The 25,607-nt window shown below is 43.2% G+C and overlaps 1 protein-coding gene across 2 annotated transcripts in view; it reads left to right on the top strand.

Annotated features, from left to right (window-relative positions):
• The window catches only part of MID1 (midline 1), a 150,610-nt gene that overhangs the window by 77,777 nt on the left and 47,226 nt on the right, over window positions 1-25,607 (top strand). For both annotated transcript variants that reach the window (XM_035029690.1, XM_035029689.1), the window contains exon 3: window positions 8,995-9,090. In XM_035029690.1, coding sequence (XP_034885581.1) covers window positions 8,995-9,090 — 96 coding nt within the window. The remainder of the gene's footprint in view (window positions 1-8,994; window positions 9,091-25,607) is intronic.

The raw sequence follows: 25,607 nt of genomic DNA, 5'->3' as shown, positions 1-25,607 counted from the left end.
TCAAGCTATTTTTTTCTTTTATGAGTTACAGATTATTTTGGTAACCAACAAAAAGAGACAAAAAGAGCCTTCGCCTTTAGAATTTTGAGTACCTGAATGACTGAAATTTTAGGCATACTCCTATGCTCTCATGGTAGGGATTGAAAATGTTACGTGAATTGAATCATTGCCACTTTATTTCTTTATTTTTTTTTGAATTATTGCAATTTTAAAATGATTTGGACCAACAGAGCAAACACTCTGTATTAACTGATAAAAAGTGTTTAGATTATTTTTTTAAGACATTTTTATTGTTTCTAAAGAGACCCATTTTCTGTAAAAGGCCAGTAATCAACACTGTCACTGTAGCCCGTAAGCAGCAACAGATAACCCGTGAACAAATGAGAAGTACCTGTGCCCCCGTAAAACTTTATGGGCACCGAAATTTGAATTTCATATACTTTTCACGTGTCACAAAATTTTATCTTTTCATTTTTAAAAATCATTTAAAAATGAAAAAAGTGTTCTTAGCTGGTAAGCCATCCATACAAACACAGGTGGTGGGCAGGATTTGATCTGTAGGCCGAGCTGGGCCGACCCCCAGTCTAGGAGATTAATATTTTCCCCAACTTGAAAGCTTTTTTTGTTTGTTTTTGAGCAAAAATAATAAACTACTGTTAGTCTGTTTTCCAGTAGTCCCATAATCTTTCCACCATCTAATTCTTGACCGACAGTTGGTTACCTCTCTTGAGTCAACCCCATGGATGTGCTGTGTTGAGATTGATTCAAGACCCTGAAAAGGGGCACATGAGCAGGGAAGGGCAACAGGAGAGCTGCCAAATGGGACCTTCGTGGCCCTTTTACGTAGGCCATGATCTTAGGAAATGCTTCCTGTAATGCTCCATTGATCAAAGCTACAGTCATTTTCTCTGAAACATTTCTCTGCAGGCATCAGTTTCGCAGTGGAGATAATTATTTCTAAATTTGAGATTTTTCAGAGGTTCCTCGTCATCCAGCTTCCTTCACCTCACTATTGATTCTCAAAACTGACAAATGTGGTTATGGGTCAGTTGCTCACCTCTCTTATTATCGGCAGAAGTTGGGCCAGGGGACAAGGAGCGAACAAGAAAGGCCACTCACATCTCTAGGACCTATAACTAAGTAGTTGTCGTCGGATCTGCTAAAATTATAACTAGGTGAATATAACTCTTAAAGATAGAAATTTATCTCCATCAAAATTTGAAAGCCATTCTAGACCATAAATGGTATTTAAAAATTGTTCTCTGTGTATTATTGACTACCAGATTAGAAGAATAAGCCCTGAACTCCTGATGATGGACTTTATAAATATGTAGAGCAGATTCTGCAGAGTTAATATAAAAATATCAAATAAAACCTGACAAGGTAAATACAGTATCACGTATCAAAATGGCTTAAATTGTAGCCCATGGAACACTAGACTTAAATTTGTATGCAGATTGGGTTTTATTATGTTTCTGAAGTTCCCTGGGCAGCCTGTCTTGCCAGGGCATTTGGAAATGTTAACTATCATAACCAATGAAAAGAGGCATTAAAAACTAAACCCAGCATAAATCACACGTACTCGCAGTCTGTTGTGAGTTGAACCTGAAGATAGCCTTAAACTCCTGCAAGGTAATTAAAACATCTTAAGTGTTTAGTTACATATAAAGAATTTATGCTTTTATGCAGGTGGCATGTGTTAATACTGGTGTGTGTTTTCATGTTAAGGATTGTGATTAAAGTTTCTTAGAAGAAAATATATGGATTGTGGCCCTCGATGTGTTCATATCCTGATCGTGCTGGAGTCGTGGTGTTGGGTGTCAGAGCGACAAACACAGGTCCTGAATGTCGCTCTGAATATTATGGACTGAAACAAGCGAGATCTGTGTTTGCCTTGAAAGGTATCCAGACTTAATATTATACTTTAAAGACATTCTAAAGCATTGACTCCAGAATAAGAGCAAACATTCTTTAAGGACTGGATAAACCCAAAAGGAATTACTGAAATCTCCTGTTTCAGGCATACATTTTAATAGTGGTGCTCAATGACAAGCATTAAGTCCCTGCAACCTGACTCTTACGTACAGGTCTCCAAAGACTAAAATTAGCAGTATTTTTGTCTGCTTACCTTGCCATTTGATTAGGTATCAGTGTGTGTAGAAGCACAAAGCTCATCTGTTAAGTTGGATTTACTCTTTCCAGCTGGTGTCCCTATCCCTGCCTACAGACTCCTGTTGAGGTTGGTGTGAAACCTGCTGTCCCGCCAGGGATTGTTAAATTGTTAAATTATCAGTTCAAATGAGCCTCGCTGAACACTACCCAACGTGAAGGAGGTGGGAGTATGGCTCCGTGAAAATGCATTAACAGTGTATGCATAAAAAACAAAAATTTCGGGAAAAATTAATCATCCTCGCTGCAGAAAAGTGTGCGGGCCAGCCTCATTCTTTAAGCAACACGTGGTTTACAGCTTGGCCTTTCCCAAGTTTGACTTGTATCCTATCGATTGCTTAATATTAAGAAGCCAGATCTGCCTTTTAGAGGGACCATCCTTGTATCTTTACTTTTAGAAGGACCGTCTTGAATTATTTGTATTCCTCTACTTTGGTGGTGGTGGTGGTGGTAGGAGGCACACATTGAATTCCATCATCCGTCTCAACAAAGACGCATCCTTGGCACATCCTTCCCCTTCGAAGAATAGCAGTGCTATGGAAAACACACCTGGGGAGGAGGTCATGAGTTAAGGCTAGGAGTGACTTGACTTTGCTTTTAGATGGAATTTGGAATAGATGTGTCTGTGATAATTGCTAGACTATCTATTTACATAAACTCATCTTTATTAAAATTTGTTCAATAGTGTAGTAGTTGCCTTTCCAGAAACCTTGTGGTCTTAGGGAGTTACACAGCATCCTTTCAGAATGCTTTTCAATTGTCAAGCCCCTCTTCTTGGGCTCAGACTCAATGCTACCAACGAGAAAGGCCCTCAAGGGGCGGCGGCGGCGGAGGGGGAGGGGGACGGCAATGTTTTAACAATCTGCAGTAGTTGTTAAATGAACTAACTAGTTAGTTGATTTACTACATTAGATTTCAGAAAAGTTGTCCAGTGGATAATCAGTTTTCCCTGCTACTTGTTCCCGCAATAAATATTTGAGCACTTACAATGGGAAGGGACTAAGCTGTGATGGGTATACAGCAGGCACTCAATACATACTATGGTTTTGCTATCCCCTCTCCTTAGTAGTAGAATTATTTCCTGCTATGCAGGTGCATTCCAGAGGAAAGAGCATGTGCCCAGGCCCAGGAAGGAGCTTGGCCTACGGGCCAAAGCTCAGTCACCACCTGTTTTTGTAAATCATATTTAATTGGAAGAGAGCCCTGCCCATCCGTTTATGTAGAATCTGTGGCTGCTTTCTCGCTAAAACAGCAACAGAATTGAGCGGTTGCAACAGAGAGCTTATGGCCAATAAAAACTAAAATATTTACTACCTGGCCTTTTACAGAAAAAGTTTGCTGACCCCTGTTCTAGACTGTAATGCTGTGCTGTTCACTAATGGAGCCACTAGCCGCGTGTGTAGCCGCTGAGTGTTTGAAATGTGACTGGTGTGAATTGAGATGTGTTACATGTGTAAAACACCTACCAGATTCCAAAGACCTAGTAAAAAGAAAGAAAGAAAAAAAAAATGTAAAATAGTCCATCAGGCTTTTTTTAAACATCTTGAGTAATCTCTACACCCAACGTGGGGTTTGAACTCAGAGCCCCAAGTTCAAGGGTCGCACGCTCCACCGACTGAGCCAGCCACGCGCCCCAGCTCATCAGTTTTTAAATATTGATCACAGGTTGAAATAATATTTTGGATATTGAATTAAGTAAAATATATTCTTGAAATTAATTTTAACTGGTTCTTTTTACTTTTTTTTTTTTAAACAAGACTATTAGAAAATTTAAAATGTGATTTGCATTTGCGGCTGACATTGTATTTCCAGTGACTGCTGAGTTAGATAGAGCCTGGAATTTGGAGGATATGTGACCTCTAAAAAAAACTAGAAAGAGGGGAGGGGGGCGCCCGGGTGGCTCAGTCGGTTAAGCGGCCGACTCTTAGTTTCGGCTCCAGTCATGATCTCAGGGTCCTGAGATCGAGCCCCGCATCAGGCTCTACGCTCAGTGCAGATTCTGCTTGTCCCTCTCCGTCCTCCTCTGCTGCTCCTCCTCCAGCTCTTTCTCTCTCTCAAATAAATAAATAAAATCTTAACAAAAAAAAAGAAAGAAAAGAAAAGAAAGACAGGAGGTGGAGGAAGAGAAAACAATCTCTTGTATTTGCGGATGTCTTTCAAAAACAATAAAATCTTTTGTTAATTTGGCTACTCCTCATAAGAAGGAATACGCACCAATAATGGCTTAGGATTATTTTCCTAATAAGGTTTTAGTCGAGTTCTCCCAGAAAACGACCCTGGCTCAGAATCCATGTTGGAAGGTGACCCAGGAAGCAGCTGGAAGGGAGAGGGGAGGGGAGGCGGGACCAAGGAGGGGAGGAAGCAGAAAGAGGGTGTGGACGCGAGCCGCTTGTCACCACAGGCACCTGGCTCCTCTCAGTGGGGCTCTCTGAAAGATTTTTTGGGTCATGACTCAGGGGGGTCCCACCTGGGAGGTGAGGGAAGCTGGGCTTTCATCCACCTACTGCCAGTGGTCGCTGACTGAAGGCTGCTCCTAGAGGCATCAGCCTCCCCTCGTCCCCCCCAGCCCCCCAGCCTGCCCTGCCCGGGGCCCAATAAAACCCTGGTGCCTAAAAGAACAGGTGCTTGGCAGCCAAAAGGCACCAGCAAGCCCGAGAGTGGGGACTGCCTGAGGCCCGGGGTTGGGCCCCTCTAGTGCCTGGTACTGACACCAAACTGAATGTTTTCTCCCATAATTCATGATTTCAACAAACATTTGTATAGTTCCTGGTGTATGTGTCCATTTCCTCCCCTGAGCTTAACAATAGCGCAGATAGGGAGATCTATCTGTACCCACACCCCATGGACGGGGAAACTGAGCCCAGGTGGCGTCTGGCCAGGAGAATTGAGCTGGGATGGTAGCCCCAGTCTCCTCACTCTCTGCATGTGTGGTCACTCAGGCCTGACTCCTTGGATCTCTACAAAGCTCGGATCCGTAAGGAGATGTAAATGTATTAACGTTTTCGAGGTGAGAACAGGAAACGAAAACTATTTTTTTGGTACTCTGCAGAATTCCTTAGATATCCGTAGGGAAGTAGATACTTCTATACCCTTAGTCCCAAGACTCTTATGCCAAAAAATATTATCTCTCTTTTGCACAAAGCACTGTCAAAATTAGGAGGTTATAGGACCTGCTGACCGCCACACAGGATGTGAGCGATCCAGTTAAATTCTCGAAAGCTCCACAGAAGTCCCTGTAGTGGAAGCTTATGGATGCATGGTTCACTGAAGACTGGATTTTGTTACCTCCCCATTACCCGGGCTCTCTTCAGAAGTGTTGTCAGTCCCTTTGGTACTTCTTGGAAACAAGTCTCTCTCCCAGCTTCATTTCCCTTTATTATGCTTGTAAGTGACTCGGTAATTCTTTGTGGACTTCAGTAACACTTGTACTATTTAAATTTGAATAACCCCAAAGGATCTAGATAGGTCAATGTGTTTAAACCACAGGCTTTAGTCTACATATTAGTTGATTAAAAACAGATTTTTATACATGATGTATACTTAATAAAAGGAGGGGAAGCAAGCAGATGTTTGTAAAATCTGAATGTGTTAGATTCTATTTGTTTGGCTCTCTTTTGCTGACTAGCTTTAGAAAAATCATACCTATGATCGCTGAAGTGTAAACAGTTAGATGATGTATTTCCCTAGAAATTTCCTGCTCAGAGGGGTCAGCCAAAAAGACAAGCAGAAAGATTCCCTAAGATTAACATACCAAAAGAAGTTGGCAAATATACCATAAAGTAGTCACATCTAGATCAAGGACACTGAATAATGGAATGCCTCAAAATTATTCTCTAGTCTCTGACCATGAAGTGATTAGTGGTTGTGATTCATTTCATCCAAACAGAAAAACTTTTGGCTGTTGTCTGCGTTGTTGTTGTTGTTAAGAGCTTTGAAAGCAAGGTTTTCTTTGATGCAACCATGAGAGCATTAACTTGAACCTTAATCACTCTGTCTAGCTCCTTCTATGACTTTATGTTAAGGTATCCCATCCTTTAAGTGGGAAATAGTCACTTTTCTCCCTTAAAATATTTGTATTTGAGACGCTTTGAGTGTTTCAAAGCCAAAATCGAAGCGTTCTCGTTGGTCTTCCAGTCCCGATGAAAGAAAGTGCCAAACCTCCCTCTTAATTCTGAACACATGAGAACTACAGATAAAATATTTTCAAATGGATTTTGAAGAATAATAACAAGTTTAAACATGAGTGGAAAGTCTCCAAGGACCGGAAATGAAAGGAGATGCAGAATGGTGGGGGAAGGCTGAAGCTGGGCTACTCAGGAGAAGTGGAGATGAGCCAGGGTGGTGGGGACCCCGAGGGGGAACATGGTGGCGAGTGTCACACATGGGGCAGGAGCCTCAGACTGTCCCATACACCTGGAGGCCAGGACTCCCAGTGGACACAGTGGACTCAAAGGGTACCTCCCACCTTCTCTGGAATTGGAGCCAGACAGAATTCTCAGGGACAGAATGCCTCAGGGAGGCACTGAGTCAAACCCGGATCTGTGCCTCTCTAACACACGGGTGTCCTGTGGGAGCGCTCTCTCTGGGGAAGCGACCTCGCGCCCTAACATCCGAGTGGGCAGCTCGCTTGGCTGTGCTGTGCCAATCCCCAGATCCCAGCCCAGGGAGCAAAGTTCACATCAGATGAGCTGTCGGACAAAAATTGTAAGATACGAGATAAAATCAGACTCTTGGGAAACATTGCACAAACACAGGAAAATAGGGAATTGCCTTTTTTCAAGTAAGCTTAAGAATAAATAGTATGTTTAGTCCTCTTGAAATTATGAAGGGAGGAATTGCATCCTGGGAAGAAGAAGAGAAAGTAAGTCAAGAAGAGGGAGATGTGATAAAGAATCCACTGGAAATGAAAAATGTGGTCATTGAAATGAAAAAATTGGGCAATAAGATAAAGACCAGATTAATAAGCAGAACTTGTTTAAGAATGACCAGAGAGATGTCTGTTTCTGACGTATGCATTTTAAGCTTTAAATAAAAGTGACTCTTTTCCTGAATATACTTTTCTAAATCTAACATTTTGGAAAGCAGAAAGAGTAAATGCTTTCAGAGATTAATTTCATGGCATAGTGAACTATTACCACCTTGATGAAATTATTGATTTTCAAAATGCCCGCCGTACTCTTTTTTTTTTTTTTAAAGATTTTATTTATTTGAGAGACAGAGAGTGAGAGAGAGCATGAGAGGAGAGAGGGTCAGAGGAGAAGCAGACTCCATGCTGAGCAGGGAGCCCGACATGGGACTCGATCCCAGGATTTCGGGATCATGACCCAAGCTGAAGGCAGTCGCCCAACCAACTGAGCCACCTAGGCGCCCCCCCCATACTCTTTTCAAATCCTTTTTTGCAGATGGCATTACAAATCCTCGATCTATTTTCTTTTCCGTGAAATTTCCTTCCATTCCGTCTTTTCACTGTATTTGTGGAATTGTCTAACCGTTAAAACTGTTAAAAATGTCTGCCCTAATCCTTTGCCCTGATCTTGGTCCATGACGTTGTTCTATTCCCTGCCTGTGGCCACCTCTACCTCCATCCCATCTTCCCAAGAAGTTCCCATTGCTGTTCACCAAAAACTCCATACCCATCCTTCCAGCCTCAGTGGAAAGAATGTGTCCTCCGGGAAACCTTCGCCGGGTAGCCCCGACCTCTGCCCCTTGACTCGTTCACAGCATCTTTCCCCCAGTTGCATCTCCTCATGGACAAGGAGTAGGAGTTTTATTTGTGTTTCCCCAGTATCTCTCAGAGTCTGGCAAGTGGTAGAAGCTCAATAAATACTTGTGTGAATAGCTAAATAAATGAATGGCATCAATGAATAACATATAGAACGAGAAGTGGGTTATTATGGTTGAAAATTAGATTTAATAGTCATTGCAGGGGACTTTAAATTTGATGTTCTAAAGGAATAGGGAATAATTCTAGATTTGTAAGCCGGATAGTTATATGAAAAATGTGGCATTCAAGGAAATTTAATCTGGCATTGATAGGTTGGTAGACAAAGAATAGAAGCATGTACAATAAAATGTACTATGAGTGAGTAAATGTGTATGATGGGACTTCTTATATCTTATAAATGCCTATCAATAGTCATAATGTCAGTGATAGCCAGATAATGCAAACCTTCCTCTGAGGGACTGACCTCAGCCTGCCCGTAAAATGGTAAATCCTGAAAATCCAATAATAGTTGATTTGCTGTGGGAATATACTCCTTATATTATTGCCATTTCTGATTCAGGTAAAGAACTAGAAATCCAATTACCTCCTTTCTAGTTCACCTAGTTCACCACCTATAGCTAATTATTCAGGTAAATGTGCCCGGGTTTGTACAAGAAGCAGGAACAAAAAGAGTGAAATTTGAACCTTTTTTAAAGGTTCTTTTAAATGCAGCTCCTCAAAGTCGAGCTTAAATCTATAAATGCGGGGCGCCTGGGTGGCTCAGTCAGTTAAGCGTCTGCCTTTGGCTTAGGTCATGATTCCAAGGTCCTGGGATCGAGCCCCGCATCGGGCTCCCTGCTCAGTGGGGAGTCTGCTCCGTCTTCTTCTGCCCCTCTGCCTGCTTGTGCTTGCTCTGTCTCTCTCAAATAAATAAATAAAATCTTAAAAAAAAAATAAATCTATAAATGCTTAAAGCTGCGTAGATTTCATTGAGGTTTCTGAAAAAGAGATCCGATTTTCCTCAGTATGAGTAATTTTGTTATTAAAAGTATGTAATACTTCAGGATACAGCATAACATGTTCAGGATGCAGAATAATATTTTTCTTCTCTTTCTGAACAGCAAAACTTGGAGAGTAACCTCACCAGCCTTATCAAGAGGAACACGGAACTGGAGACCCTTTTGGCTAAACTCATCCAAACCTGTCAACACGTGGAGGTGAGTGTCGTTGTGTTGCACGTGAAAACTGCTAGCCCGTGGTTTTACACCCTCCCCGCCTTTACATTTTTAAGATGGGAATCTTTTCAAAATTAGCTCTTTTGCCGAAGCCGAATATAAAAGATGGACAGAATTGGAAGGAACTAGAATCTCGGAGACTCTCCCCATGCACTGCTTTGTCCCCCCACTGCCGCCGCCATGACAGCTCTCCTTTACTTAGCATTCCTAGTATTGTAGATTTAATCGCCTTTACAAAGAGCATCCAAAAAAGCCCTGTATAAAAGGTGTTGTATCAGTTTCCCTGGGGCTGCTGTAACAAATCACCCCGGACTTGGATGGCATAAGATGATAGCAATGTATTCTCTCATAGTTCTGGAGGCCGGAAGTTCGAAATCAAGCCTTGCTCCTTCTGAAGGCTCTAGGGAGGACAAGTTCATGCCTCTTCCCACCTTCTAGTAGTTCCAGGCAATTCTTGGAGTTCTTGGCTTGTAGCTGCAGCCCTCTCACCTCTGCCTCTGTGGTCCCATGGCCTTCTCCCTGTGTGTCTCTGTGTTGGCGTCCAAATCCTCTTCTCACAGGGACACCAGTCATCGGATTGGGGCCATCCTAACCCCGGGGTGAATTCACTTCAACTCGATTACATATGCAAAGACCCTGTTTCCAAACCAGGTCATATTTGCAGATACCGGGGGTTAGGACTTGGACATAATCTTTCTGGGGGAACCACAATTCAATCCACTGCAGATGCACATTAAATGCATCTTAGTTGTCAGATACATTTCCATGAAACGGATCACTTGTCGGGATTAAGTCAAGAGTATGCAGGCGGCAGTGACACCAAGGACAAATTGCAGAACCCAGATCTTTCTAACCCTCTGCTTAGGATGGATTCACTTTTGGGGTGCTTGGGTGGCACATTTGGTTGAGCATCTGACTCTTGATTTCGGCTCAGGTCATGATCTCAGGGTTGTGAGATCAAGCCTTGCATCGGGCTCTGTGCTCAGCTTCTCCCTCTCCCTCTGCTCCCCCCCAACTCATGTGTTCTCTCTCTCTCTCTCTCTCTCTCTCTCTCTCTCTCTCTCCCCCCCCCTCCAATAAATAAATAAATAAAATCTTAAAAAAAAAAATAATGGATTTGCTTTTGGCAAGGATCTCTCCAGGGACCATTTTGAACCTTGTTGATTAAACAACATGGTAAATAACAGTGAACAAGCATAATGTTTTTATTATCGTAGGGCACAGTGAATATGTGTTACAGGAATAAATGGATGAACAAAGTGGAATGATCCATGTGCTATATTTTATTTTTATGATGTGATGGCATTTGATGTTTATGACAATAAGAAAGAATAATTTCTCTTCAGTAAAAAAAAAAAAAAATTACCTGTGTTTTATGGGGAAATCTTACAAAGGCTTTATGGATTGGGTGATTATTTCATTCAATTTCAGCTAGTTACTTCTTAAAGCATTTAGTGTCTGGTTTCTATTATGGCCTGTAGTGATTTCAGAACAACTGTCTTGCTCCTAATACAATATTAGTATGGCTTGAATTTACAAAATGCTATTCGTTTTAACATGGAAAATGATTTTCTGTAACGTTCAGTAACTTCAAATGATAGATAGAAATTTACCAGCAGATTTTATTTTTATTCCAAAAGACTAGATACTTAGATGTGATAGAGGCTTTTTAAATAAAGCTATTACTGCATTGATTGTACGTGCCGTTGGAAGTTATTTACAAGGAGTAAAGAGTATGCATTCCTTTCACTGTGTTCCTGTATAAAGCCTTAGGAATGGAAACGAATCCTTGTGGGTGAATAAATTTGGTATTTGGGAAATATATTCTAGATAAATATTAAAATTAATTATGAGTAGGAAAATGATACTGAGGGACTTTTTACTGTTTTTATTATGTGTCCCTTTTTCATAATTATTAATAGTCTCAGAGCGTAATTTTTCAAAAAATGGAGCATCCGGTTCTCATACAATAATCCAGTGAGTCTGTTGAAGGCTTATTTAAGGCATTGTTGAAGGAGGCAGCCAGGCGGTAAGCTGGCCCAAAGGAACAGAGCAGAAGCCCATACCCCCACGCGGGGGGCGCGGGGGGCGCCGTGCGGGGAGAAGGGCGCTAGGATACGGGAGCTAAGTTAGATGCAAAACTGCTTCGTGACCCAAAGGACAGGAAAGTCATAATGTCTGGGCAAAATGAATTGTATATCATCCGTTTTCTCCAAGTTATTGTTTAACTTTGCAGAGACTAAGGCTGGATCAGGAGTAAAGCCCAACTCTGTGACCTGCCAGCCTGGAGAGTTACACGACCCTTCCTTAGGCTGCCTTGGTGGGCTATGCACCAGTACGATCTAGTACAATCTAGTACAACCTAGTACGATCTAGTACGACCCCGAAAGGACTCACAGTCTTCTTTTTGCCTTATTTCCCGGTTTTGGATAATTGAGTTTAACGTGACTTTCTGCTCTTCCTGTTCTAATCCCCGTTGATCCAGGAGTTGTGTTCACTGCACAGATATTTCTGGGCGAGGGTGTAAATTTTAGCCTCTGGCCAGTCACTTTGGTTTATTCAAGTGTGACCCTAGCTTGTTCACTCCGCTCACGTGTAGAGGGCATCTGCTGTGTTTGCGTCGCGCTGTACTGGACGCCAAGGGACCGGCCCCCAGGGAGCTTACCATCCTATCCAAGACCAAAGAATAACTGCAATGCAAAATAGAAAACTAGTGGCTGTAAGAGAGGTGTGGACACAGTACTTGGAATTTCCGAGAAGCAGGTGGCACTTGGGCATATGGAGAGACAGGGCAGGCACTATTTACAGGGCAAACCAGGGCATGGGGATAGAAGAATAGTGTATGTACACAAAGCAAGTAATTCGTTCTGTGGAAACCAAGTGTGTGAGGGGGATCAGTAGGAACCGGCTTTTGGGAGATGAGAATGGGGTGGGCTTTAATAAGCACATCACTCTCTGAACTTTACTTGGTCCTGAAGGTTTAGTGAGGGTTCGAGGAGCACAAAGACCTGGGTACCTTTCCCGTTACAACCGGCATCCCTAATTCTCTTCAGTAAAGGATATTTTGGGCTAATGGAAAACTAATATGGATATCTTAGTGCAAAAGGCACTGAGCGCGCGTGCAGGGGAGAACCTCCCAGCACACTAGTAAACTCCAAAAAGCTAGTGGAATTTGTTAGGCACTTTTAAATCAGTGCAGTGGACAAGAATTTCCTGGTTCACATCCGAGGTTCCGAGACTGTATTTCTTCCTTTTCCTCTTCCTGAAGGTGTCCTTGTATTTGGGGCTGAGCATTCCGAGGGAAAATAATCCCCACACCAGCTGGAGCGAGAAACTCCAAGCACAGAGGCGACTCTCAATTGTTGTAAATCAAATCAATGAATTCCCACCAAATCCTGAGGAAATGCCACATCCTTATAAGTCCACACCTCCTTCCTGGGATTCACTTCTGCTTTTCTTGAGAATGAAAAGAGTTGGAAGGTCTCCCCCCATCCCCATTGTTTTCGTAACTTGTTTTCACAGTGAGGGTAAGCAAATGAAATGGCCTTTTGATAGTGAGTACCAAATCTTTTTTAAAACTAGTGAACGGATGGAATGAAGGCCAAGGCAGCTCAGGACTCAGGAGGGAGAGGCATTGAAAGAGCAGTTTCAGGTAGACTCCCAAGAAATGTGTGTGGAATGTGGTGGCTGGGATTCTAAAAACGGGTGGGTTTTGGGCCACTGGGTTTTGTTTTCTTCAGGAGCATTGGACAGTAGAGAATCCCCTGGAATGAGTTTAGCGTTAGTTATCTATGGGATGTGGGACAAGCCTCTGAGAAGTGATCAAAATTTGGGTCAGCCACAGAACTTACCAGTTCCGGGTCTCTTCATCACCTCATCCTCCTCCCTGTTTTATTTTAAAAATCAGAGGGCCTAGTTTATTAGCTAAGGAAATACTGATATGTATCAAATTCTCGACATGTTCTGAGAATCAAGTTCTTTCACGGGGCCTACAACACCTGGACACAAACGAGATGTTCATTTGGGAAATTACAGGTGACCAGTGACTAAATACACAGAGAGATGGTAAAGAAAAACTGGGGAATGGTGACTAATTAATTGCCAGAGCAGCATGGAGAAAATAAAGTCTCATCTGACCTTACCGTCCTTGCCCAAGCTTATCCTAGAAGGGTATTTTCCAAGCCAGCATCCCGCCTAAGTCCTGGCATTAGCCCCTTTGGCTTATCTTGCCTTGTTTGTAATTACTTTTTATTTTATTTTATTTTATTTTATTTTATTTTATTTTATTTTAAAGGTTTTATTTATTTATTCGAGAGAGAGAACAAGCATGAGTGGGGGGGGAGGGGCAGAGGGAGAGGGAGAAGCAGACTCCCTGCTGAGCAGGGAGCCCGCAGTGGGGCTCAATCCCAGGACCCCCGGATCACGACCTGAGCTGAAGGCAAACGGTTAACCGACTGAGCCACCCAGGGTGCCCTGTAATTACTTAAAAAAAAAACAAAAAACCAAACAAACAAATTCCTTTTGCCATTGTTTTTTGCACTAAGTTTTTAAATTATCTTTTTCTTTGATTTTAATGGAAACTTTGCTGTCTTGCTGGCTTCTCTGAGTTCTTCCACTGCTAGATGACACGTGAAGTGACAAACTTCTTGGGGTTGAACTAAGTGCCATTTAATTCAATTTTTGCCCAGATATTGGGGCTCCATAAATTGAAAGGGAGGAGGGTGATGTGTTACAGTAGCTTGTAAGAAACGGTTAAAAAAAAACTGATTTGGGAAGACAGATAGGGTCCGTAAAAGACTTTTTCCATCATTCACCACATCCTAAGAGCATTCAGTTGTAAGCTTTGAAATAAGGGGGGGAAACCACTGGGTTAAAAAGAAAGATGAAGTTTTAAGTTTAAATTATTTTATTGTGCCATTTTACGTGAAAGCATTCTCTCCTTCTGTATGGAAAACCTTGGCAATTGCTTTGTCTACGGTCATTGGATAAAGACCAGCGTCTGAACACTAAGTGTGCTGTTTGTGTCTTGTGGACAGGTGTCTGATCTTGGATAACCTAGGTCATGCTGGGGGCCAACTCGAATGTGCCAAGTCGTAATCTGTTGTCACCTGCAGATAAGGGTTAGATTCCCACCCCATCTGAGCCCTTGAGAGAATGCTCTCAAGGTATAGTGAGAGTCGGATTCTGGCCTCATTAAAACACATCAGGCAACCCACAGGCATCCATGGGGTCTCCATGTAGACGGCTCTGGAATGATGATAATGGAATAGTACAAATATGGTGGCATTCAAAAACTGGATTATGAACCACTGTGGTAAAGGCTGCTCTCCCAAGTTCAAGTCAGGATTCCCAGGACAGACAAGAACTCTTGGGCTGCACAGAACTCCATTCTCTCCAGAGAGGATTGGCCACTGCATGTGTATAATGGCTGTGTATCCAGTTTACTCCACCAAGTTTGCTAAAATTGACAGCTCATGAAACAAACTTAACCCTTCTCTGAGGAGATTAAATGTAATTGTTTATTAAAGTAGTATGTAAGGGCGCCTGGGTGGCTCAGTTGGTTAAGCGTCTGCCTTTGGCTCAGGTCATGATTCCAGGGTCCTGGGATCGAGCCCCACATCGGGCTCCTTGCTCAGCGGAGAGCCTGCCTCTCCCTCTCCCTCTGCCCTTCCCCCCAGCTTGGGCTCTCTCTCTCAAATGGATAAATAAAAAAAAATCTTTAAAAAAATAAAGGAGTATGTAACACATACTTGAATGTCTTCCCCTAGATTCAATGCTCTTGTCTTAAAAAAATGATTCAGAGGCATTGGATCCTGTTACCTTCTTAGGTATATTCATGAGGAATAGTGAGAAGAGATCAGTAGAAAGTGTTCCAGTCTTCTCTTGTTTTGGAATAAGAGATGAATCTTAGGAATGAATGACTATAAGGCTTGGTCAGTTTGGTATTACTCTAGGAATAACATTCCCAAGTTTCAGCTTTGAAAGTCTTTTAAAACCGTGACCCAAACCTCTTCTCATCTGCTATTCTTTCCAGTTTGGATGGAATGAACCATTGTGTCATATTCAGAATCCTCCCAGGTGGCTTGGATTGGAGTGTGAGCACATGTCCGTGCCTCTGAAGATAATTCCTTGGACATATTTGAACTTAGCAATGCAGAGTTCCAAGGCTAATACTTAAATGTGAAATAATTGGCCTTAATTGGGGGCCCAGTGGATGAGCAGTGGGAAAAAGAGAGAAGGCATGTATCTAAATGTGGTTTCTCCCTGTAATAGAGGGATTCTTCATCACGTCTCCCTTACACTATTCCACACACAACCTCCTTGCCTTGAAATATTTAGACTCTTGACTAGAGCAGTAGGGATGCTTCTGGCATGATATAAAGAATAATAAGAATGGGTAATGACAGATCTAAACAAATGGCCATTATAGTTATCACACGGGATAGCAGTAAGTTGGATGGATCCAGCTCAGAGAGTCAGAGGTGTGAGAGGAACCATCCCAGATGAGAAGGTGACTGTCAGGTAGAAGATTGAGTCTCATGATTGTGCCTGTTCACGCCATTCAGAGATGAGCCTGATTCCAACCATCAATCCATCATTTTGTTACTGAACTAGCGTCTTTTGTTTCTGGGTCTTAATATCTAGTTTAAATTATTTTTTCAACAAATGAATATAAAATTGCTTTTTATGGTAATCAAGCTGAAATTATCTCTGTACATAAGATAATTACAGAGTGTGAGAGAAATGGGACACATCATCTTTTACCTTCATTTGATTCACTTCTATTTTTAATTGCTAAATGTTATAGGGAAAACTGAAGAGCTCTGTTCTAATTTTGAAATACTCCAGCAAAATAATTGAGTCATGCATATAAAGTGTTCGTGAACAAGAGCACAATTGTAGCAGATTATTTTTGTTTGAAACAGAAATATGAAATTTTAAATTCAGCTATTTAAAAAAAAGCCTGAGGCCACCACTGAATGTAAAAAGCTTTCAGTGAGGAGCAACACAAATAAAGATTTTTACAACCAAGTAAGGTAAATTCCCAACCTGGGAATTTATGATAGAGCTTTTACTATGCTTTTAAAAGTATTTTCACTAGATAGAACATCAGGTTTATATATATGAGGTGATGAAAACTACCCTAGTAGCCTAATTATCTGACCAGGCAAGCTCAGTTTGGGGCCATGATGAATCCAAGAAAGCCTTCCATCTGTTTACTTCGGTTGGGAAGATGGCGCCTTGTTGTCCTTGCAGGTGTTAGAAGGTGATTACTGAATCGAGTCTCACAGGTCCTTAGCAACGTGTTCCCTGTGGTGTGGGGAAGGCAGAAGTGGCACACAGATGTATACAAAAACAAAAACGACCACTTAGCAAGTTCCTACCATTACAATAGCGTTTTGAGGCAGATGTCATTGAGATGACCGTGGAAATGTGACGTGTAGGCAGACAGAACAAGATTCAGCCAGTAAAAAAAAGGGGGGGTGGTGGTAGGGGACTGAATCAAATCAAATAATATAGCAACCGGAGTGGTTACTGAACTTCAGCTACCCAAACCAGGTGATGGAGTTGAAAGAGATGATTAAAAGCTTAGATTCCTAGGGGAGTTCTCATGGCGAGAAACGATCCCATCTGCTGGGGAATTGGAAACCCTGTCCAACTCACCATAACAAGGGCCCTGGTGAGTATACTTCCATGGTGCCAGTGGGCCTCCAGGTCTTGTGAGAGTATTCTCAAATCTTTAACCATGAATCCCTGACCTGGTAACCTCAACTTCTTTGAGATGATCGGTTTGCTCCCGTTATAAAGAAAGTTCTTTTTTCCTCCTCCCCAGGAAGTTTGAGAAGTATGTGTAAACATGAAGCCCTAAACCATATCGATAGAATCAATATTTTGTATTACAATTTGGAACTAAAACATATGTTTGTATTTTAAGGGTTTGTAGCATTTAAGGGAAAATGGCATATTACAGAAATTTGACAGATTCGCTTTGAGATTCCAATCTGAAACATGTAATTTATTTTAGACCTGTGATTTTTAAGTTAAAAAGTGTAAAATAGTTTGTTTCAAACCAGTGTTGGAATGTTCAGGAGAACTTGAGTTTCACTACATTTGTAAGTTTCGTTTATTAGATTTCTAAGAGCTACTTAAGGATGTGAGAAGGTTTACCTTGTTAGGGTTTTAATTTTACCCTGTTAGGCATTTAAAGTGCTTATAAAGTAAGTTGAATATGTTACATTTATAAATGCAGTTTAAAATGTTACAGGAATTTGGCGATAAAAATCAGAACAGTGGTTACCCATGGGGGTGAGAATAGACTGGAAGAGGGGCTCCGGGGGTACTTTCTGGGTGATGGAGATATTTTTATATCTTGATTAAGCTGTTGGTCATGTTGGTTATCAAAATCCATTGACTTGTCCCTTAAGATTTATGCATTTTCCTGTAGGTAAATTTACCTCAATTAAAAAAAAAAATGTGTACAGGAATTTAATCAACAAATTTATATGTGGCATTGATTAATGGAGTTATGTCTGCTCAAGTTGAGTTAAACATTGATTCAGGACCCCCCTGAAAGTGATTATTCTTGGTTTTAGAAAATTTCTTAGATATATGAATAGAATAATGAGATTCATAACTTGACTCTAAAAGCTTAAGGAAAACTACGTAGTGGTTTGTTGATATAGATACAGTCCTTGGGCGAATATCCTCGTGGTCTTTAAGTGCACGTCTAATTGCCTCTCCTAGTCGGTTAGACTCCTCAGGAAGCAAGGCAGTATCTTTCTTTTCCTAGTATCTCCTGCTGTTAGCACATAGCACATGGCTCTTGATGAGGAAACAGGACCCTCCCAGAGAGACCAGCTGCCTCCTTCTGCCCTCCCTCTGTCACTAGTGAGTGCATTTGCATAGATCAGCGCGTCAGATAAATTCTCATCCTGAAGGGCAGAGAAAGGACCCTTCTTGAGAAGACCATACGCAGGACAGGGTTCGTATGATGGCAGATCTCAGCAGCCATGATTCCCGGAGGACGTAGCAGGATGGGTGATGCCCACTGGGAGCTCTTCCCAGCACGAGGGCTCTGACACCGGAAGAGGGCTAAGAGGATGGGGTTGGCAGAGGGAAGTCAAGGATTAAAGAACTGTCCATTGGGTCATTGCTGAGCCCTTAAAGGAGGTCACGGTGGGTCTTCCCCATTCCCTTGTTGTAAATCTGTCTCTTTCCTTTTGATTTTCTGGGATAGCCTTTCTATCCGTTCTGGTTTGTAAAAGACAAAAATAACCAGATAGCCACTTTGAATCAAGTTGGGGGAAACATTTTTGAACACTTTGACACATGGAGGATGGCTAGTCAGCTTAGGTCTGAAGATGGTTTATGGGGTGACATTTTCAATATCAGACTCACTCTCTTTTTTTTTCTCCCAATATCAGACTCTCTTGCTCTCCAAACACACACACACACCCCCCGCCATACCTCAAAATCGGCAACTGACAGACATCTGAATTCTCTGGTCTTTCCTTTTCTCTTCCAGACCAGGTTAAATTCACTTTTCACTGTCCTTTTGGCAAAGCCCAGCTTGGACACTGATAGTGCTCTGCAGTTTGCCTCCTGCCTCCCTCCTACCAGCCTTGTCACTTTCCCTAGCATCACCACCACCACCACCGTTGCAGAAGAAAACCGTAGGGGAGAGCAAGTAAGCGGGGATAGCTTCATTCTCTTTTTTTTTTTTTTAAAGAAAGAGAGGGCGCAGGGTGGAGGTGGGGGGAGCGGCAGGCAGAGGAGGGGGGAGAGAGAGAATCTTAAGCAGGCTTCATGCCCAGCACGGAGCCCGACGCGGGGCTCGATCTCACCACTCTGGGATCATGACCCGAGTGGAAATCCAAGAGTCAGACTCTTCACCGACTGAGCCATCCCAGCACCCCAAGCATGGATAGCTTCAAAGAGAGATGGTGCAGACCGGTGAGGTCAAGGATACAAAGGGAGTCAATGAGAAGAAGGTCAAGAAAAGATCCCCTCCCCAAAGTTGAGTCTCCAAATTCACCTTTTTGCCTTAGGTAAGCTCTTTGTGAGATGGGCCATAGCCAGCTCTCCACAGTTGACCTCAATTTTCACGAGGGACAGTGAGTTATACCTGGCTTTGGTGTTTCTCTGTCCACTCCCAGATAACCAATTCAAGATACATGCCCACTGCACCCTACATATCATTGAAATATACATCCTTACCTCCCTACAGACATGCTCTGTTTTTCCTCTGCTCTGGTGCCTTTCTCATCTTCCTCATCCCTGGGTTTCCCAGCTCCCTTCTTGTTCACTCTAGTCTTCAGAGACCAGTCTCACTTCCATATTCCGAAGCAAACCTTCCCCAGCTCCTCACACACACCAACTGCCCTATTTCTGAAACCCTCTGGAATCACACCATCTGATTGAAATATAATGGGAGCCATGTATATAGTTTGAGATCTCCAAGTAACCACATTTTTTTTTAAAGTAGAGACAAAGACGTAAAATTAATTTTACTAGTACATTTTACTTGACCTGATAGATTCAAAACATTATCATTTCAACATGTAATCAACACAAAAAGGATTCATATACGTGTTTCTTATTCACAGCTCACCTCAGTTCAGACTAGTCCCATTTCAAGCACCCCAAAACCACAGGGGGCTAGTAGCTGCCGTGTTGGACCACACAGCTCGAGAACTTCTCAGCCCATGGTTTAGCAGTTCATTGTGTGTGCCGTCGTCATGTTTGCTCGCTGTTCTCTGATGTAGTCACTGCCTTTGGAGGGCAGACTTTGTACCGGGTCCTAGTGCGGTGCTTGGCACCCTGCGGGCATTCAGCGAGTGCACAGATTGCTTCCGTGTTACCACCGCACATCGCTGGCACGCTCCTCACTCCCGGCGAGACAGGCGTGCCCTCATTCCCTCTCACTGCATTCCTCAGCTGCTAAGGCCGTTGCAGAGATCTCTGGAAAGCAGTAGCTCTAGCCGCCTACGCTTGAGGTAGAGAGGGAAGGAACACTTGCCGCAGAAGCGGGGACTGCATGGAAAGTTCGGTTCGCTGGCAGGATCATAATAAGCACCGCATCGAGCCTCGTGCTGTTCGTCGTTCTGTACATGCAGATTGCAAGGGCAGTGCTGGCCTGTTTAGTTCTGGTGCACAGTGTCTCTTCCTTTAGCAGGTATCTGGAAATAATGGTGCCGAAGAGATGATATCCCAAAGGAAGGTGGTTTCTTTCATATCTGTGACAGAGCCTTGATCTCAGCTTCACGACAGGATGCGCGCCTGGCTAATGCTGGCAGCAAAGGCCCGCGTAGAGAACACATGCAAGGCTGACCTGAGTCAGGCTCCGGCTACTTAAACAAAGGATTGCTTTAATTTTTGCAGAATAAAGTATTTTTTCCTTCTGTTGTTCATGAAATGGCCTTAAAGAATTCCTCGTTTGTGGCCTCGAAAAAATTAGAACTATGCCCATGAGGCCCGCCTTCAAGGGTTCTAGTAAACAATAAGAAGGCTTTGTTCTTGGTAATAAAATTAAAGCGAGCAGTGTTTCCATTACCTGGCAGGATGCCGCCTCCCCACCACCCCCTGATCCTGACAAATGTAAACAGAGCATTCTGTTTCCCACTGAGGAGGTGAGAAGGCAACGTCTGTCAGGTTTGTATATAGAAATATATTTGACCTTTCAGATAATGGAGAGAGAGAGAGAGAGAGAGAGAGAGAGAGGAACTTCTTTGCGTCATCCCTGACTTAAGTATTTTAAGATTCGATTTTTTTTCTTTTTTTTTTTAAGATTTTATTTACTTATTCATGAGAGACAGAGAGAGAGATGCAGAGGCAGAGGGAGAAGCAGGCTCCCCGTGGAGCACGGAGCCCGATGCGGGGCTCGATCCCAAGACCCTGGGATCATGACCTGAGCTGAAGGCAGACGCTTAACGACTGAGCCACCCAGGCGTCCCAAGATTCGATTTGACTCTAGAAAACTGTACCTATTGGGGCTTAAAACTGGAAAGCCATTGTTTCAGAAGGACAATAATAATTTCCCAATGAGTTGGAATGCTGGAAAATCTAGGGGTCTCCAGATAAAAGAAATATATGTATTTTTAGTCCGACTCACTGGCTTTCATGTGTTTTCCCCCAGGCAACTTTGCCTGCTGTTGCTCAGATGTAGACCCAGTTATGGTCAGTTGTAAATGAACCTTTGTGGGTAGATTGTGGCCTGAAGTAAAAAACGACCAAGGTCAGGATAGAAGGCACTGTCCGATGCAAACTCTGTTCAGCCCTGCGATTAGTCAGAAGTCATTGGAGCTACAGAATAAGCCGGACGAGTGTGACACGGGTGCCCCCTGATGTCCTCTGGAGCTCTTCTTAAGAATGGTCCTGATTGTAGTCCCCTCTAACGTAGGTGCTTCTGTCTGAAATGGTCAGTGCCACGCCCTTAGAGCACTCACCAGTCCTATGTCCCCTGGCCCGAGAGCTTCCTTCCGTCTGGAAGCTGCTAAGACTCCGCCTGGGGTCTCCCCCACCCAGGGTACCCACCTGTTAGTTTCAGAGGAGAATGACTACCCAGCCACCCCCAACAGCCTTCACCCGGCCACTGATGGGAGATATTAGGTACATACCGCAGTTCCTTCCCATCAGCTGGACTGTTCTGCGCAGTTTCCCGTCACCCACCGGGATTAATCTCCAGCTGCCCACCGTGGTCGAGGCGAGGCACACTCTCCTGCCTTCATACCTTTCCCTGTCTCACCTCCCCACCTCCTACTGGTGTTTCCTGGCAATGACTTGTACTCCCAGCCCAGTCTCCTGCCCTGCTTCCTGGAGAGAGAACCGCAGGCCTCCTCTAAAATGGAATGAATGATAGTGCACATCCCTTTTCCCCTCGTGCCCCCAGCTCACATGTTCAGTTTCCCTAAACTCTCCTCTCTTTCATGTTCTTTGAATAAATGTGAATATTAAACACAGGGCATCTAGATAATTAAAAATCAGTCTACCAGCTTCTGCTGGCATTCTAGAGTGACGACAACCAGGCAAGGTGTTGTTACTTGTGGATGTTACTTGTGGATGCATCAGGAAGACAGACCAAAGCTTAACATTTTCCAGTTGCGCTTGGAAGCGCAAGTCTTACCGGTGATACAAGGGAGCATATTTCACTCACTGTAAGGCACACTGAAGAGCAGGGACCCGATCCTCCTTCTCCGTAACTTTGCGGGGGAGCAGATAGCATCTATCCTTGAGTCCCTCGAGCCTGAATAGGAGGTCAACCTGGTATTTTTCCAGTACACCGCTATTCAGGAATCATGGCACAACTACTGAAAAGAACGCCACTTAATGAGAAATGACATATAAGATGAGTCATGTAAGGTCGTGGGATAGAAGCTTCCTCTTTCCATTAGAAATGACTTCCCTCCTCTGAGATGGATCACCTCTGTCCTCCCCAGCACTCAGTTAACCGTCCCCTTCTGTAAATTAGTTTTTAGCTTCTGACCACAGTGTGATTTTTGCCAAATACATTTGTTGAAAGTTACTTAATAGAAAGTAGCACTTTTCAGAAACTTTATGGAAAAGACTTGATAGACACAAGCGTCCATGACAGGTTAATAGATTTTTTTTTCATTCTGCCTGCCCAACCCAAACGGAAGGGTGTGGAGCATTTGTTTTATAAAGTGTGTAATTAATAAGAGAAAGGAAGGGAGGAGTTTATTGTTTTTGAATGAATTATGAGCAACACCTTCCATTCTGCTGCTTCTTTTTGGAACTGCTTCGAACAGAGTTACCATTTAACACAGAAAGAGAAGTCTGTAGCGTTAATGCCAAGAATGTGAGGTTGAAGTCAGTCGAGTGGGCTCTGATGAAGACAGCACGGGAAGAGCAACGTTATTCTAACTGTGACAGAAGCCTGCAGGACGTCGGGGAGAGTAAAAACCATCCTGCAAGTCTATTTTCATTTTCTTTTTTTTAAAGATTTTATTTATTTATTTGACAGAGAGAGACACAGCGAGAGAGGGAACACAAGCAGGGGGAGTGGGAGAGGGAGAAGCAGGCTTCCCGCGGAGCAGGGAGCCCGATGCAGGGCTCGATCCCAGGACCCTGGGATCATGACCTGAGCTGAAGGCAGACGCTTAACGACTGAGCCATCCAGGCGCCCCTAAACAGAGTTTCTTAACAATAGTAATAATTATCATTTATTGAGTAATTACTATGTGCCAAACATTTTTCAGTGGTTTCTCGTGTACTAATTCATTTAGCTCTCACCACTAGTGACATTGGGGGCTGGATCATTCTCTGCTGTGGCAGGGGCTGTTCTGAGCATTGCTAGATGTTTGTTGGGTTGTATCTCTGGCTTCCACCCACTAGATACAAGGCATGGCCCCTGCCCCGCTTGTGACAATGGAGAATGTCTCCACACATTGCCAATGCTCCCTGGGAGAGCACCTGGTCTACCAGGTAAGAAGAACTTGAGAAATGGAGAGTTTCAGCAAATGCCCAAGAACATACGACTAGGAGGCAAGGAGGACCTGGCATTCAGCCCCAGGAAGACTTCTTCAGGACCTCGAGTTCTGAACTACTGCCTCCTTTAGCCGTGTTCACTCTAAATCACTTCACCTTGTCTGACGATTTCGCTTTACTGAAAAATTAACAGTAACATCAACAATGTCTTGGATGGGCATGTTGTGTGTGCTCCCCTTGGGGGGAAATTCCTTTGTGTGAAGCCTCAGAGTTTTGGGCATTAGCAGTGGTGCTCTCGCTGGACAGTTTTATTGTATCGTCACAGTTGTGTTTCATTTGTAAGAAGACTTTTATTGCCAGCTTACCACAGCAGGCTGCCATTTTTAATGGCATCGCACTTCCTTATCCAACATTCAAGCTCCATAATCTTAGAAACCTCAAGAAAAGAGGACTTATCATGAGGTTCCTGGGAGCTATTTTTTGATCCCATAGCAAAAATATGGCAGAATCCCATATGGAGAGTTCATCAGCATGCAGAATTGACCTCCTCTGGGCCAAAGCATTTTCCCCCACGTCACTCTGCGGTAAAGGCCGGATTGTGTATAGCTTCTATCCATACCGTCACTACTCTCACCAAAAGCACTTTATGAAGGGATTCCATTTTTTTTTTTTCTGAAAAGCCTGTCTCTTTGGCTTTCAAAGGTTTCCGTCAAAAGCGTTCAACTTTAAATGAACGTAGGAAAATTTGTTTTTAAAGATTTTATTTATTTGACAGAGAGAGACACTGTGAAAGAGGGAACACAAGCAGGGGGAGAGGGAGAGAAGCAGGCTTCCCGCGGAGCAGGGAGCCCGATGCGGGGCTCGATCCCAGGACCCTGGGACCATGACCTGAGCTGAAGGCAGACGCTTAACGACTGAGCCACCCAGGCGCCCCTGAACATATAAAATATTAAAAAGTATTGTCCTGTACTCTGGTTTCTCCCTCAAAGACAGGGACCCTGGGAACTTGGCCACTCTTCCCTCTCTCGTCTACTTGAGCTAGGTCCACAAATATTTGACTTCGGTGTGACAGCGTTTTAGGGTGAAGATTACATATAAACATATTAGATGAATTACAGTAATACAGTCTGCTCTTACTCAATTCTCTTTGGCTCAGTTTTATATACAAACTCAAGTGTTAGAGTTGCTTTCATTGTTCCTTCTGGCAGCTCTGTCTAACTTCTGCCCCAGGATCTGGAACGTTCATCACAGCTGCCTTTGGCAATAAAACCCAGAGCACCCTCAGATCCTCATACTTCTCTTCGCACCTGGTCAGCAGTCCACAGCAGGGCACGGAGCCCACCTGCATACAGGCTTTCCCTGTACCCTCATCTTCCTGGCCAAATTATCAGCTTATCTGCAGCTCCATTGTGTTTCCGTTGCTCCAGCCCCGGGCAGATTGGAATGAACTCCTCCAGTGTTTTTCTTTTGGAGCAAGATGGGATTGTTATAGATGTTAGAGCATATAACAGTATGAAATAATGGTGCTACTAAGACATAACAATAACACTAACCCCTTTAAATTTGGATGCAGACTCAAAATTACATATTCTTAGCAACAGAGAAAAATGCTGTTGAGTTTAAGCAATAACAACATCAACATAACATAAAATAAAAAAGAGTTTTAACTTTTCTCAAGGTCACCTTAATTTGAATCACGGTACAGCTTTGCTTTGGCCATGAGGACCAATTCTAGGCAAATTTGTAAAGTAGACATTTGTGTTCTAAACCCCCAATCTCATCGGTAGTGATTTTAAGGATAGCAAGGTTTAGAATCTTTGACCGGAGGGGTTGCAGTTTGATAGAACAATTTCAAGAGTGCACTAATGGTGGGCCTGTGTGGTGGGGGCAGGCTCCTGGGCTGCGCGAGCTGGGGGGCAGGGGGCACCATTCTCGTGGAATTCAACGTGAATGGTGGCCTCTGGGATTGTGTAACGCCAGCACCCCTCCTTCCTCCACACCCTGAAATAAAATTTCCTTTTTCCGACACACCAGCCTTATCCTCTCTGAAACTT

The sequence above is a fragment of the Mirounga leonina genome, unplaced genomic scaffold (assembly GCF_011800145.1).
Source record: "Mirounga leonina isolate KUSES-001 unplaced genomic scaffold, KU_Mleo_1.0 Mir_268, whole genome shotgun sequence".
In the NCBI taxonomy this organism is placed as follows: domain Eukaryota; kingdom Metazoa; phylum Chordata; class Mammalia; order Carnivora; family Phocidae; genus Mirounga; species Mirounga leonina.
Note: the sequence above shows the minus strand (reverse complement) of the source record. Positions and strands in the feature narration are given on the sequence as shown.